This window comes from Hermetia illucens, chromosome 2, assembly GCF_905115235.1.
Source record: "Hermetia illucens chromosome 2, iHerIll2.2.curated.20191125, whole genome shotgun sequence".
In the NCBI taxonomy this organism is placed as follows: domain Eukaryota; kingdom Metazoa; phylum Arthropoda; class Insecta; order Diptera; family Stratiomyidae; genus Hermetia; species Hermetia illucens.
Window position 1 is genome coordinate 21,272,729 of NC_051850.1, and position 17,153 is coordinate 21,289,881.

The following is a 17,153-nucleotide window of genomic DNA, read 5'->3' on the forward strand; positions in this document are numbered from 1 at the left end:
CAGGTCTCAGTGGCGCAGGTGCTAAATGGTACCTGCGCTACCCGAAGGAAGGCCTGAAAACATAAGAGGCATTTAAGAAGGCTCAGAATAAACTTAAGCTATCTTTATCGGAGCGAAGAAAGCGGGGAGCAGCAGAGAGTAGCCCGCATGAAGGGAATGCTCCCAAAAAATCCAAACCTGAACCCAAGGGTGGAGAAAACCCGGGTAGGTCAGGGGTGAAGGCAGGAATCAGGAAGCCTGCCATTACTCATGCTCATGCGGTCAAGGGCGTTCGACTGACCATACTGCCAAAACTGTTTCTCGAGCAAAGACTCACTCGTGAGGAGCAGGAAACCATCGAAGACCTTGTCGTCAGGCAGATGTGCAAGGATGGACTTCGAAACTTGTGTTTGCCGGGGTACACTTTTGACCAGGTCATATACTGGGGGACTGCGCGACCGAAGACACTGCAGAGGACCATAGTTCTAAAGTTGCCAGCCTGGGAAGGAGCAGAACTATCAACATGGGCTGGGGATGATATATATGATATAGTTTTTCATCCAAAAGCCGCGACAATATAGGCGGAAGATCTCATGGGCCTCCTAATCGCTCAGAATGAGGATCTCCATACACGATTATGGAGAGTCTTCAGGAGCAAGGTGGAGGGAAAGGCTAAATTCCTCACGATCGGGGTAGATGACCGATCCCTAGAGGCAATCAAACGTCGAAACTGCCATATCAACTATCGATTTGGCAACATACACAAGCATGTGCACAGGAAAAAGCCGAGGAAAGACATCTCGTAGGAAACACCGGGTGAAAGGCATACCGAGGTCCCCGAGGAAGTCTTGAAAGCCATAGAGGGACTGGATCAACAAGGGAAGTAGACCTGCTTCCCAGTGGAGAGCAGAAGCTGGACAATTTAGACCTAGGACTTCTAGGGCTTAGAGTTGACAGCGATGCGCAGGAAGGCGCCATGTCGGAGGAGGAGGGCGATACTCCGACAGTGGAGAAAAACTGCAAACAATATCGTAGCCAATGGCAAGCACTGAGATAGCCCAGATAAACCTCCACTATGTGAAAGCTGCATCTGCGGTAATCCCAAGGGCAAAGTTCGAGGAAAATATTGGAATAGTGCTGGCTCAGGAGTCCTTGGTGTACCCGGGGTAGATTCGCGGTCTGCAAGGAGGAAGCATGCAGGTAACTAGGACTCCTCTTGTGAAAACCAAGAGTTTGCATAATTCTTAAACGTAATTTAAAATATATATGTCTTCCAGAATTCCTGACCGGAGACCTAGTGGCTATCTAAGTCTCATTAAAAGCTAGAAGGAGCACTCGAGAGGCATTCGTAGCATCGGGATACTTCCCAGGAGAGTACATCCGGGTTTCACCGGGCCATGTCGCTAAACAGGTTAAGTACTGTGAGAAGAGGGCGTTACCACTTCTCCTCGGATGCGATTCCAACACCGATCACGAAGTTTGGGGAAGCAGTGACAACAATCAAAGAGGTGAATCTATCTTGAATTTATCCTTAGCAATAAGTTAGAAATATATAACCTGGGAACATTCCAACATTTGTGACCAGCACTAGACAGGAGGTACTGAACATAGCTCTAGTAAATACTCCAAAGAACGGGCTGCTCAGGAATTGGAGGGTGCCCGATGAGCCCTCTATGTCTGATCACAGAATAATCAGATTCGACGTTGAGGGTAACTCCGAAATAAAAAGAATAATAAGGAATCCCAGGAAAACAGATTGGGAATCCTATACAACGCACCTGAGCAACAACATGGCTCACCTTCAAGAGGCGGTGACATCAGGAGTGAACTGGAACTAGAAACAGTGGTGGAAAACCTGAACACAGTCGTCATTGACGCTTATGAGGCCAGCTGTCCGGCTAAGACAATTGAGTCATCAAGGGATGTACCATGGTGGAAAAGGAACCTGGCCAGAATGAGAACAGAGGTACGAAAACCTTTCAACCGGGCAAAACAAACCGGAGACTGGCAGAGGTACAAAAATGCACTGACTGCGTATAGCAACGCGTTGAGGGAAGCAAAACGGAACAGCTTCAGGGAATTCTGTGCAGGGATCAAACAAGTCACAGAAGCAACCAGGCTTTACAAGGTTATAGTCAAAGACGGAGCAATATCCTCCGTCTGTTTGAATAAGGAAGATGGGACATTTACCGAGAATAACGAGGACAGGGTACACCTGCTCCTCAGAGCTCATTTCCCGGGGTCCTACCCCATGATGGCAGGTGAAAACATTCTGCCTGACACCGCAACAACGAATAAAAGGGGAAGAGAGCAGAGCTGGAAACTAGCAAATAGGTATGCTCAGAAGTTTTGCTAAGGTGGGCAGCGGGAAGTTTTAAACCACTGAAATCACCCGGAGTAGATGGCATTTTCCCAGCACTAATCCAGACAGGCCTTGAAATGATCTTAGAAACTCTTCTGAGATTGGTAAGGGGGGAGCTTGGCCTGGGGTGTATGCCAAGGGCATGAGACGGCAAAAGTGGTCTTTATTCCGAAAGCGGGCAAAAAGGATCCCTTTCATCCTAAATCTTTCAGACTAATTTGCCTAACATCGTTCGTACTCAAAACGGCGGAAAAGGTCATAGACAACTATATCAGAACCAACGTTCCAAAGCGTAACCCCATACATCAATGTACGGGATGCGATAGAAACAGAAGAAATAGCACTGTGTGCCGCAAGGGAGTGGGAAACACCCTGGCTTTCAGGATAGGCAAAATGCTAGAAAGTAGGCAAATAGAGCTACCGACATGTACAAATTCTATTGTCATGAATACTACTGAAGGTTGTCCACAGGGCGGGATACTATCGCCGCTTATGTGGAGTATGGTAGTGAACGAACTCCTGCATGTGCTAACAAATACTGGAATACAGGTCCTGGGTTACGCGAACGATATTGTTTTAATCTGTAGGGGCAAATATGAGGATACCCTATGTAACAGAATCCAAACTGGACTAACGGTTACTAGTGCCTGGTGCAGGAAGGTGGGACTACGGGTCAATCCAGCCAAAACCATCATAATCTCATTCACTAGGATACGTAAGCTTGATCACCTGAAAGGTGAAAGGTTACATGACATGGAAGTGAAACGAGAAACAGAAGTCAAATATTTTGGAATTACGCTAGACCAAAAATTACACTGGAAGACACATGTCGGAAACAGTTGTCGAAAGGCCAGGAGGGCTCTGATGACTTGTAGGTCCAAGCAGGAAAAAAATGGGATTGCACCCCGAACATGCTACTTTGGATATATACTGCAATACTAAGACCAATGGGGCCAGGCCAGGGAATTGCTCTATAATTTTATTACTTCCGTTATTAGTGAAAGGATCATTGAGCACCTCGAGACCAACAACATTCTATCCTAGGAGCAGAAGGGTTGTTGAGTTGAGTCAAGGGGATGCAAAGAGGAACTCATTATCGACTCGGTAGTTGTAGGACATGTGACTAGAGACCAAAGAAATCTCTTTAGTCGCTATATCGATTACGCCAAGGCTTTTCACAGCATCCTGCACACCTGGCTAATCGATGTCTTACGTCTGTATCAAATTGATCTAAACCAGTAGATTGTTTGCCGACTGCCATGGAAGGGTGAAACACCACCTTATCGGCGCATTCATTAAAGGGTGCCAATATCTCAGAGCCTATCCGAATACGGAGGGACATCTTCCAGAGGGACTCGTTGAGTTTTCTTGGGAGAGGGCATGGTTTCGCAATGAAGTAAATTCACTTGACATCTACTTAGATGGCATCAAATTGTATGCTGGCACTGATGACCATCCCATAAGTATGTTGCGAATAGCAGACATGTTCAGTCGTGATATTCGGATGGAAAAAAAATTAGGAGAACATCAGGTTAGTCTGGATGTGTGGTTGAATCAGGACGTTATACTTTCTCCAGTAGAAGGCCCAACTGCTGGTGTCAGATCTTCGGTCGGTGTGCCATCGGACCAGACGAGCGGCCCAGAGAGCAATGGCAAGGATTGCCCAATAGGTAAAAGAGCGAGCTTACAGGGAAGCCCGAAGAAACCTGAAGCTGGTTATACAGCGAAGCAATTGGGACTGCTTCACGCAAATCTGCGCAAATGCGGATATAGACCCACAGAGAAATGCCTACAGGGCTGTGATGGGAAGATTTAGATGTCAGGCAGCTCGACAAATTATACCTCCCGATCTTTTACTGAAAATCGTTCGGGGTTTGCCCCTCAGGAGAACACAAGGGGTTATAGTCTACATACATCTTTAGATCTGGCTGTAATACCCAAAGGAACGAAGAAAGAAGTACCGGAGATTTGCGGTAGGCTGGGAGACAACAAGGCGCCCTGCCTTGATGGTATACCAAACAAAGCCCTTAAGCTGTCCGTCAAGTCGAGGCCAGACATATTCGTAGAGTTGTTTGAAACATGCTTGGCGGATGGGATCTTTCCTGAGGCATGGAAATAGCAAAGGTTGTGTTGTTGGCTAAACCTGATAAGTCTCCTGGTGAACAATCTCCTTACAGGCCTATATGTCTATTGGACACTATGGGGAAAATGTTGGAGAGAATAATCTACAAGTTACTCCCGGCTATACAAAGACAGGGAGGCTTATCAGGCAGACAATTTGGCTTCCGTAGGGCTAGATCAACGGTCGACGCCAACAAACTGGCCACTGATTTAACTGAAAATGCGATGCACGGAACGGGTGGCACTAGCAAGTATTGTGCTGTGATTACCCTTGACGTACAAAATGTGTTCAACTCTGCCAGTTGGAACCTTATAAGGAGGTCATTGGCGGCGATTGGTGTACCAAGTTACTTAACTGCATTAGTCGATAGGTTCTTAACAAATAGAAGGCTTTGGTACGGCACAGATAATGGTACCAAAGAATACCATACATTGTCTTCGCGGGTGTTCCACAGGGCTCTATGCTGGGACCGCTATTGTGGAACATCATGTATGATATTCTCAATGTTCCAGTTGCTAGCGAGGCAAAAATAGTGGGTTACGCCGATGACATAGCGGTGATTGTTGTTGCAAAAAATCTGGCGGATGTGGAATTGTATTCATCCGAAGCAATCAGTGCTAAGAAGTGGCTAAAAGATGCAGATCTTGCGGAGAATAAAACAGAGGCGGTGCTTATCACGAAGCGGCTTAAGAAAAGCTCGTATCAGAATGGGGAAGCATATCATCACTTCAAAGCCAGTAATTAAACACCTTGGAGTGATGATAGATGCTAGGCTGAATTTCAAGCAGCACTTACAAAATATTTGTATAATAATAAGGCATCCAATGTTAGCATGGCGCTGGCAAGGATGCCAAATATTGGAGCCCCGTGATGCACTCGTAGACTGCTTATAGTTAGAGTCGTAAGTTCTATACTGCTTTAAGCAGCACCAATTTGGTCAACTGCATTGCATACCGCATGCAATGTTCAAAAGATGAGCGCGGTGTCTAGAAAGACCGCCCTAAGAGTGTGCTGTAGTAATAGGGCCACCTCGGTTGAAGCGGCCTAGCCAGTAGCCGGAATGATGCCGATCGACATTTTGACCGATGAGATGGCACGTATCTCTGATGGACCCGGATCTTCTGATCGGCAAATAAAAAACACCGAAAGGGAGGAATCCTTAAGCAGGCGGCAGCAAAGGTGGGAACAGGCGAAAAAGGATCGATGGACCCACAGATTTATTCCCAGCATCAAGGTGTGGACGCAGAGAATGCAGGGTGAGATAAACTATGATCTCACGGGACATGGCGGTTACCGTAAATACCTCTATAGGTTTAAACTGGATAGCTCACCCAACTGTCCCAGCTGCGACCATATTCCGGAGCAACCGGAGCATGTTTTCTTAGATTGACATAGATTAAACGACATGGTAGGGCGGATTCAGTGCAGATTAAGAGAGGCAGAGTAGGCGAGAAAGGCGCGATGAACGAAAGGAATGGCTAGAGCCATGCCCACCACGTGACGAAATACTTTGTGGTGGTTCCGCGGGGAAGAGGACGGGAGTTAGGGGGTGGTTTTAGTGGGTAAAAATCCCACATGTGTACCAGTGTTTGTGGAAGATTTCCACCTCCGGAAAAAAAGAAAAACAGAAAAAAGACAGACAGACAGAAGGAGAGGCAGACAGTAAACCGATTTGAATAAGGTTTTGTATTACACAAAACCTTAAAAAACAAGTCTTAATCATTTCAAGCTATCTTGGATTGCTATCGGCCAAAGTCGGCAATGTAAGATCAATTTCTTGGTGATATCGGTAATTTGAATGTCAAAATGTTGTCGAAACCGTCTTAGTGGCAATGGAAAGCAATCCTAAATTTGGGCAATACCGAAGTAATATCTTTTCTTTAATGAATTTAAAATAGAATCAACTTTTATAAGACAATGACGAATGATGCAAAATTGAACCCAAAAATTCTCATAAATATCAAAGTGTTATATACAAGGACATTTATTCGTGCATAGACATCTTCTGATGAAAATCGTAAACCTTTTCCAAATGTTAAAATTGTTTATACATTGCCCATACATAAATCAAACAATCTTTTGAAATAAGAAACCTTACCTGTACTATTTTTGTCATTTCTTGAATATCTATCACTCCATTGCCGTCGACATCGTACATTCTAAAGGCCCACTTAAGTTTCTCTTCTGGTGTACCGCTTGACGTGACATCGATTGCCAAAAGGAATTCCTGAAAAATAAAAGAAAATTACAGTGGAAACACCTTCTGTAAATCACACGCCGCGGGTAAAGTAAAGATACTTTCCAATCTATGAATTGTTTCATGTGATATAGGTAGCGGGGTCGTTGATACTATATCAAGTATGCAATTCTATGAAAGGAACACGTGTCTGAATATTGGAAAAGGTTAAGTTAAATTATGCATGTGTATCAATGTTTCGCAAAAACTGGTTGATTTGTGGAGTGTGTGAACTTTTGAAAATGACGGAGGAAACAAGGATACTTTATTGATCCTTTGGACGTGTGTATATGTCAGATCAATTTGAATTGTGAGTCGGAGTTTAAATACGTTATACCTGCATAGAGGCCCCAGGTTCTGCTTCTATCACTAAGCCAAGCACGTTTATTGCTATTTTATCATATTGCCTGCAAAACAGCTTAAGACGTTATCCTTCAGTGGAGTGAACTACTTCATTATTTCTCGCATCAACCTTCAGCGTTGTAACTTCCAAGTTTCATTCCACTAGTTTGACATCCAATCAGGAGTTTTCTATAAAGTTGATAAGTTTTTACTGCCTCGCACGTAATATATAAAACTTTCTTTCTTCCCAAGTTTACGATAGAGTGTGAGTCGGGGATGATGAAGAGCCTCATGGAAGTAACGAAACTTGGAAACTTTCCCGAGAGTTTTCAAATGTAAAAATGTTCAGATTTTATTTTGCTTAAAGCGACACTGCAGTAATGATGCCTGCTTCACCACAACGCCCAATACATATGAGCTTCGTACACATGTGCAAATAAGAGAAAATTTCTTTTCGAAAAAAAATATGTGAAACGGAAAACGAACGAAAAAAACTTAAGGATAAAGATTTATGAGCATAAAAGTTCCTTTGAATATTTTACGAGCGAGCTTCGAAAGGCTTATCCATATGTAGAATGCCTCCGGGTAACCATTCAAGGATAACTCTACATATTGTCCTACTCCGTTGGTATGTTCCCGTTTTTTATGACTCCCGGGATTTTGATTCCCACGCTTACCCCCACCCCAACATCGCACACAATTTTTCGACGGTAAACATTCTCCGCTGAGACATTTCATTTCAAATGGCATAGTTTTGTCGTATCGCAATTTTCCCATTAGAAAGACAAGTGTACCCTTTTCCCACCCCTTTGTTTTTGTGTCGCTTGACGCTGACTGGTAGTGGGAAAAAATCTAGGGTAGAACGGGCTCAAGGATAATGGTGGATGGATTTACTGAACTACGTCTGAACCAGGGAGTTTGGATAGCACTTGTTGAGGAAAGTACGTAAAAGCGTTTCATAATGTGCGAACTTCACATAATTTAAGAGGGAATGTTTTATGATGTGTAAAGGTTGTTCTGAACCAGGAAACTGTTATTGGAATCGGTTGGAAAAGTCAAATGGAGATTTTACTATGGTTGGCTCAGTCAACAAGTGAGACGATGCTTTTCAGGAGAATTATTCTTCTTATATTCAGAACAAATTTTCTATCCCCGAAATTTGCAAATATTGTAGTTTTGGGTCACAATAAAATTGAAATCTTGTGCAACAGGTTCAATTTGAATGTTAAGAGTTGACTGTAAATATTGGATATAAAAGATGCCTTTAATTTCATTCCAAGTCTAGTACTAGGACCCTTACGAAATGTGGTTATCCTAAGCATCAATTTCAGGAAGCAACTCTCAATATATGAATAATTTACAATTTAAAACTCGATTTTACTCTTCAAAATATGTGCTAACAATGTTGTGATTTGCACCAAACTGAGCAGATTCATTCTGTTCATTATATCAACCCGAAAAGTCAGGGCTCTGCGGAACCCGTTTTCACTTAAGACCGAACAGATGAGCCGTACTGTACGGATGGTGCACATCAGGAACGAGTTGACGACAATAGCATGGAAGGCACCAAGGATTGCCCACTATTGCCTAAAAAAGAGTGGGAAGAGGCAATCCTCTCTATGAAAAACAAGAAGGCACCAGGGTCGGATAGTATCCCAGCAGAGGTATACAAATTGGTGTTCTAATATCGGTCAGATCAGCATTTTTCCTTCCCGTTGGAAGGTGGCGAAGCTTGCGCTGATCGGCAAAGGAATCCTAAACTGCGCCACACGTGCTCCCGGAGATTTACCCTGAAGATAGTTCGCTTTCAAAGCAGCGAGATCCACAATTGATAACGTCCGCGGTGGCACACACCCGGTGGTACTCCTTGCAATGCTTAATATTAGAAATGCCTTTTATTAGGTATGATGAAAAGACATTCTAGGCATACTAGACAATACATTCCCGGTACCGAGCTATCTTTTGCGAATATTAAAGGATTATCTGGCATGCGACTCCCTGTTCTACAATACGCTGGAAATAACGTTGGGGGTAGCACTTCACACTATAGTCTGTTAAGACTTACATGCCATAAGAGTTGTACCTGGTCGGTTATACAGATCATATCGCGATATGTAAACAGGCGGAAAGCAGGAATATTGAAGCAACGGTAAACGGATGGATGGTTTCCGCCTTGCGCTGGAAACAAACCGAAGTAGTCATTCTGATTAAAAAGAGAATTCCGACCCTACGTCCTATATCGATTGACGAGTCTATAATCAAGCCGAACCTAATGGTTAATAACCTCGGATTGACGCTTAACTCAAGGATGAACTTTTTCGAATAAATCAAAACAGCAGCGGACAAGGCTCCAGTTGGAGTTTCGGCCTTAAATCGGCTAATGTTGAACATTGATGGTTCTATATCTAGTAAATGACTGCTTCTAATAAACGTCTTCTGTTTTACTCTACAGAGTGGATCAGCCCATTTTCTTGGCAAAGAGGTGTATCATACTCGCCTTACGAGGTAAAGAGACGAGGAGTTTTCCGGATGGCGTCCGCCTATCATACTGTCTCTGAACCGGCCGTGATGATGACTGCAGGAGTGATTCCCGTTTCCTTTCTTGCTAACGAACATAAGAGGAAGGGAAAAGTTTCAAGGAAGGTGGTTCCTCGTGAAGAACAACATGTATTGTCCTGTAATAAGGAAGCAGAATCCATAGAACATTTTCTATTTGTGTGCCCTATATATAGACGGTCTTCGACTCACACAATATAGAGCAAATTTTAGCGTCTTCGGCGCGTTCTATCACAATGGGGCTGCGCGCGGAGGATAGTGCATACAATGGCGAAATGCACTGGTGAAGGCTAGTAATTTCTCCTACGACTTCCAAGGAACAGGCGGAAGAAAGGGAAGCCAGAGACGTGAACGGAACTGACATGATGCCAGTTCGAGTGATGGAATCTATGCAAACCGGACACCGCAAACCAGTCAAGGTGCTAAGTGGAAAAGAGATGAATGCTCTGCGGGATGAGCTGAGATTTTTCCTGGATGAGGACATGGGAGCTGCGGTTCCTCCAAGCGCGGCTTTTCTCAGAAAAATCAAAAATGAGGCGATCAAGCCCCTGGCAGTACGGTGTGGGGGAAACGTCATACGCGGACAGCGGCATACGCTTCTAATTGTTTTTCATTACACATTAGACTAAGTTTATGTCGAAAAACATAAAGATTGGTCGAATTATCCTGCAGCATGCCAAAGATTGCCCCTATCTGTTGACGGCGAAGCTGACAAAGCTGCAGGACTGCCGCTACATTTTTCTGGTTCAAGAGCCATGGGTTCGATTTAATAGAATCTGTGGCACTGGATCATTAAGTCGGGCTAGGATCTTTTACGAGCTACCGAGAGCTTGTCTCCTAATATTAAGACGGAAAAACATCATAGTTGCCTCCGCTTATTTGCCCTATGATCCTTTGTATCCTCCACCGACGCAAGAGTTAAGGGATCTGGTAGCGTATGCAGAATCAAGTGGGTTCGAACTCTTAATAGGTTGGGACAGTAGCACATGGAATCCAAGAGGAGAGAAGCTATTTAATTTCATCATTTCAGCTTGTCCCATGACTGGTAACGTAGAGGGCGCCCCTACGTTCGTGAGGACGAGAGGAAGTGAAGTAATTGACCTAGCAATCTGTGCCTTAAAAGTGTTAGAGTTAATTATACAGTGGTGGGTGCTACACGAAGTCTCACTGTCAGACGTTCGATACCTAGAATTCAATCTGACTATATCGGAGAAAGACGAAATCCTAGAGAAACGGATTGGACAAAGCTCAATGAACTTCTCGGGAATAAAGTACAACTCTCTAGGCGACAAATTAAAACGTTGAAAAGGAGATTTTCTTTAAAATGTGAATTCAAAAATTGGCAATGGGAACGAGAATTTAGGATAAGAAGGGTCATCAAACTACTGTGCAATGGAAAAAGAAGGAGATGTAGGCAATAAGACGGATATGTCACGGAAATAGGTAGTGGAAATGCGGACATTCGACACCACAATCAGACACTTGGTTAAGAGGAGGGATGATCTTTATTTAGTTGGAGTTGCTTCAAGTATGTCCTATATTATTGCGAAATGTAACTATTATTGAAGGAACTTATGGGGGGTGTCAAGAAAAATTTGTGAAATAGATCTATACGCTATTATTGGCTTTATTTGAGCAGATAATGCAATGGGTAGTACTTGGTGGCGTATATGTTACACGAAGCAGCACATTGATTTTCTACCAGATTTTTGAGTTCAGTTTTTCATCAAAATGGGCCCTTAATCTAACCTCCACACAGAGTCTGAATCAATTATTTGATTCTGTCAGCTCTAGACTAACGTCGAAGAAGACTAACCGCAGCGTATTGTTCGAAATTTTATGGTGGGGGAAAATTACTGAGCATGTTCCATGGACTACGGTAAATGCCGGAGCAAAATTCCTCGCATTAGGTCGGGGGTTTGTGCCGTGTATGGAATGTAATTCAGTGCATTGTTGTGCACCTACGTGGTTGCAAGCATATGGTTTGCCACATGGGATGGGGGAACATACACAAGAAAACTATCTAGGTGCCATCGGCACACCGCTACCCTAATGCATTAACAACAAGGGAAACGGGCGGACTAGCTACCTCGTCCCTACCGCATGGATACACAATGGCATTCCATTCCCCTAGGCAATTGATAAGCTCCTCCTGTATTCAGTCTTCTGGCTGGTGTGTAATATGTTCTCGGAAGCTAATGAGGTCTACGCAACTCTGCTCAGAGGCAGATGTGAATTCATGGTGGAACGGATGACTCAGACGTCGCCCATTCTCACAGATTACCTACAATACTGTCTAGCTGAAAACCATGAAAATATTATTCCCCCAGAAAAAAAGTGCGCTGTCCCCTTCCAGAGATTGCGAAATGCGATGGTAGTTCCTGAAGTAACCAGACGTGAGCTGCTTGATAACTGCAACAGAACAGGTGACAACAAAGCTCCGGAACTGACTGGCATACCAAATATATAGAAATATATTATGTTATGTTATATGTTAGCTGAGTTTTTTTTTTATTGTGGCTTCCGGAAAGTAAGATCAACCACAGATTCCATTAAATTGATTACTGGCCTGACTAAAGGTCCAATTCACAGAAAAATAGTACCATCAATCATTACATGGTGGGGCCTGAACCCGAGTGGAAGCATTCAAGGATAATGCGTAAGTCCCCGGAAGTGATTGTTGTCCCCATCTACCTTGCGACAATTGTCCGTTACTGGTCTCACGAACTCTGGTACTACACCGATGATGGACGTAAAGAGTACATGTTCTCCCTTGGAGCCCTACAAAGCTTCGTGCTAGGCCCGGCACTGTAGAACATCATGTGCAATGTCGTACTAAATCCGCCCGTCGCGGAGAGCGTTACAGTGGAGTGCTATGCCGACGACGTTCAACTTGTTCTGATCACAAAGCACCTCAAAAATGCTGAGTTTTACTCATGGGAAACAATCAGTGCTGTCGCTTAGATAGCAATATATTGACAGACAAAGGAAAAGACGCGGTCCTCATCACCAATGTCAGAGAAATTACACTTGCTTTAGAATTTGGGGACATATGACCATATCATCCAAGCTAGCTATCAATACCTGTGAGTAGTGGTAGCCCCAAAACTCAATTTTAAGCAGCAAATGAAGTATACTTACAGAAAGCATCCATTACATGTATGACACTAGCAAGGATAGCGTCGAATACAGGAAGGCGGCGGATAAATTTTAGGTTGCTTATAGTTAGGCCACCATTAGGATAGACAGATAGACAACTTTAACAGACGGACAACCTTAACAAGGCAGTGTGGCAACGTCAGAAAAAAAATACAGCACCGAGTAGCACAGGCCAAATGCAAACAATTAGAATAAGATCGTTTAAATTTTTTTCCTATCTAGGAACAAAACCAACAGATCCTATTTCAGTTAGAAAAAAATGTTTTGGTCGGAACATCTCCCCGTAGGGTCAAAGCTCCTGCTATGGTGGACGTGTTACCTAATCCGTATGGACGCATTTGGTTCGGAAACTGTATAAGGCCAATATCTATGATAGAACTTGAATGAGATCGATGCTATCAGTCCAAGGGGATGCCCTATCATGCGTCCTCTTTAACTTGGCCGTTGAAAGAGTGATTCGCGATGTCGATGTAAATGCGAGAGGCACCATCCTCTTCAAGTCCACCCAACTACTGGCCTACGCTGACGATATCGACGTCATGGGAAGAACAGCCTGAGATGCGCAGTCTACCTTCATCCCGATCGAGCAGGCGAAGATCTTGAGCTGCACATTAAGGAAGGCAAGACGAAGTACATGGTGGCAACGGTAGCGCCAAAACCAAAACCAAAAGAACGAACAACATCGAACCGCATTCATCAAACGAAAATAGTGAAGATAGGAGACTACAACTATCTAGGGTCGAAAATCACAACCGATAACAGCAACGATGATTAAATTTGCGCACGGTTTTTGGCAGCCAACAGAACCTATTTCAGCTTACAGAAACTCACCATAGGGTCAAAGCTCTTACTGTACAAGACAATGATCTTGCCAGTCCTCATGTATTCCTCGGAGACTTCGAAGAATTTCTGGCCCCCTACAAGAGGATGGACGATTCCGTAGCCTACATAACGACGAAATCTATGAGCGATACCATGAACGTCAGGTTGTGGATAAAATCGGGCTCAATAGGTTACGGTGGGTGGGTCACTTGATCTATATGGATGAGGATGATCCAGCGCGGACAGTTTATAAGGGCAATAGCTATGGTAGAAAAAGAAGACCAGGCAGTCCCTGCCTGAAATAGAGCGATGGCATTGGCCAGGACGAAGAACAACTTTTAGGGATATCGAATTGGTAGACCTCGGTGCAAAACCGGGGTGTCTGGAATTCCTTATGAAGGGAAGCCTAGGTTGTTGCGCCGTTGATGATGATGATGATGATGTCAGTCCAAGGTCGAACGATCCCAAAATAACCGCGAATAAATTTGTGAGCATACCATAATATATCCAACCAACATTCCTTATTGCTTTGAGTTTGCTTTTGGGTGGCCGAATAGTATTGTATCACACCCAACATTATACTTTTATCACGAACTATATATCCACATTTCCACAGATACATATCTAACGTTGGCTAACTCTTATACTTACAATAAATTTTGTACCAATAAGGTTAGGAATTAAAACTAATTTTTTAACATAGCCAGCTTCCAAAGAGCACCTTCTGGACGTGCTGTTATACGCAATTTTATTTTACTTCTAACATTTTGCCTGACCCTAAAACCTTTACCAAACGAATACAACATTTACGACCTGTTGCAAGTATATTTCTGTAACAATCGCGTCATTCAAACAAGGACATTTATCACATCATACGAGTATAAAAGCATCTTCGACCTTTCAATTAATGGGGCTCATAACATGCAAAGTGGCCCATATTTGACCAACACATAACATCCTCATGAATAATCAACTCGGAATAAATTAAGACAATCAAACGCATCTGAATCTAACAGGATACGTACATTCTCTTACCAAACTTTATGCATGGAAATTATTGTTTTTCCATCCCCCCAATAGCCTCCAACTAGTGAAAATAGCTTGCTACAAATTTCAGGAGCCTTAAACAGCACCGTAGGTGGCACCAGGGCCGCCTACTTGTATTTCGCCTCTCCTGCCAGCGGGAGAATGTTTACTGAAGCTTTATTAGAGAGAGGAACCCTATTGTGTCGCATGGTCGCCAGCTTAATTGATTTTTCTCTGATGAATTGATTCAATTAATTGAAATAAATGTTAAGCGTTTAGTTAAATCATGGATAGTCATTAGTTTTATCTGAATAGCAAATCTAAATCGCGAAATATTACACGATATGAGATTTTCAGCGCTCGAGCCGTCGATTATCCTTTTGGATGATATCGATTAGGGACGAGTCATAAAAGAGTTGTTAATTTGAGCCACTAGAGATTCACACAAAGCAGGCGATGAATGTTTTGGTCCTTTGAATTTTGATATCAATTTGGTGAATGGGAATTCTAACGCATCTTGATTGTAATTTAATCCAAAAGATACGGACCATTTAACACTATTGCGTTTCAGTTGCTAACCACAGTGAAAATGTTCAAGTTTCGAGGCCTTGTTATCAGCTATTGAACCATCATTAAATGTGGTCACATCCTGCATTTTTGTGATTACTATCAACCGTACCGTCTATGAAACTGATGTACAATTTGAATATAGATCTATGCAATGAAGCATCTTATCTCTCTCTATATTCTACTCACACTTCACGGTGGTTTCCTGCTCGAAAATTAGGTGACATTATCCCCGGATATTAAACTCCAATGGAAGAAATAGGAGTAAAGTAGCGTAGACTTAGGCCCTACCAGATTGGCGATTTGTAAAGGATTAACCATCTCTTTCGTGAAAATCCTTAGAGTTTCGAAATCAGGAAAACGGCCTTGGACAGGATCGGAAGAATGACAGTGACATCGGCAAAGCAAAATAGTCGATTCCGTCAGATCTTGGAACAGGTGTGAAAGCGAGGATTTAATAATGGCACATGAAGAAACTTAACGACTGCATTAAAACGAATGATGTTTGTGCCCAGAATTGAACGATTTAAATACCTCGGGTTAACGCTATCTGCCAATGGAGAACTGCGTTATGAACTTGCTTCACGCATTAACGCAACCTGGATGAAGTGGCGTTCCACAACTGGTGTTCTTTGTGATCGACGTATCAACCAACGTCTCAAATCTAAAATTTACCGTAATGTCGTCCGCCCTGTCGCTCTCTATGGTTCTGAGTGTTGGCCGACTATAAAAGACAATGAACCGCGTCTTGCGGTAATGGAGATGAAGATGTTGCGTTGGACTAGTGGCGTGACACGTTTTGGTCACATCCGAAATGAGGATATCCGCGATCGTTATGGGATTGCACCGATCGTGGAAAAGTTGCGAGAGAAGCGTCTTCGATGGTATGGTCACACAATTCGTGCTAACGAGAATTCACTTCCCAAGATTGGTCTGAACATCGAAGTTGATGGTAGACGACCAAAAGACAGGCCGAAACAACGGTCGCTTGATACGCTGGATGAGGATTTAAGAGCCTCGAGATTGCACCCAGATCAGGCATTCGATAGAGCCAAATGGCGAAACCGATCACGACGAGCCGGCCTCGCTTGTGAACGGGACAAAGGCTCAACAAGAAGAAGATGTTTGTGCCGCATATACAGTAAAGAAGAGTCTGAAACAAGAGAACAAGCCATACTCGGACTTCTGTAGAGACAAAGAGAGAAAGATTATTGTAACCCAGGCAATATCACAACGAGATGGGCTCAATACTTCAAGGAGTTCAAACTCCAGTGGATACTTTGGCCCAAACTATCATCCCCGAAATTTACGAAAATCGCGGGTCGCACAGGAACCTATTTAACGTAGTTTCGGCCACGGAACTTCCCCAGGGGTTATCTGATTCAATGGAAACCGGGATAGTCCTCCGAGTTCATATGTCTCCAGACAATTCCTGTCAGTCAACCTAACTAGGATAATAACACCATGGTACCCTAATAGGCAATCAATCAACAACTTTTCTAGGCCTGGAGTCTGTAGCAAAGGAAGTAAGAATCAACGAGACCAAAATTCTGGAATCAATCAAAATACGAAACCAGGATCTGAAGGCATCGGTTAAGAAAGGTAAGGAAAGAAAAGTAAGACGACTGAAAATTTTCTCGGAAATTCGGATAAGTCCTTAGGGGAATAGGCATAAATACAGGACAAAAATATAAAGCCATTGATGAAGTCACGATAAAGGAGGATTTCTGCGAGGCACTAAAAAAATAGGTAGAACCATTCTGTTTGCAATAGTCTACAATCACTATTAGCTTAACAGCAAGGCTCAACCTGCTAACAGTTAGTAATATGAAAATTGGTTGGGGCGTTTGCCAATTCAGAGAGTAGATGTCCCTCAAGCGCTGTTATAGATGCCTTGAATTTGGCTACATGGCGGCGATATGCGCAGGGGATGGTGATGGATCACGGAGGTGCAAAAAGTGTTACATATTCAAGGAGTGCAA

At 43.4% G+C, this 17,153-nt stretch overlaps 1 protein-coding gene across 2 annotated transcripts in view; it reads right to left on the reverse strand.

Annotated features, from left to right (window-relative positions):
* The window catches only part of LOC119647917 (neuronal calcium sensor 2), a 628,794-nt gene that overhangs the window by 25,436 nt on the left and 586,205 nt on the right, over nt 1–17,153 (reverse strand). For both annotated transcript variants that reach the window (XM_038049241.1, XM_038049240.1), the window contains one exon: nt 6,562–6,690. In XM_038049241.1, coding sequence (XP_037905169.1) covers nt 6,562–6,690 — 129 coding nt within the window. The remainder of the gene's footprint in view (nt 1–6,561; nt 6,691–17,153) is intronic.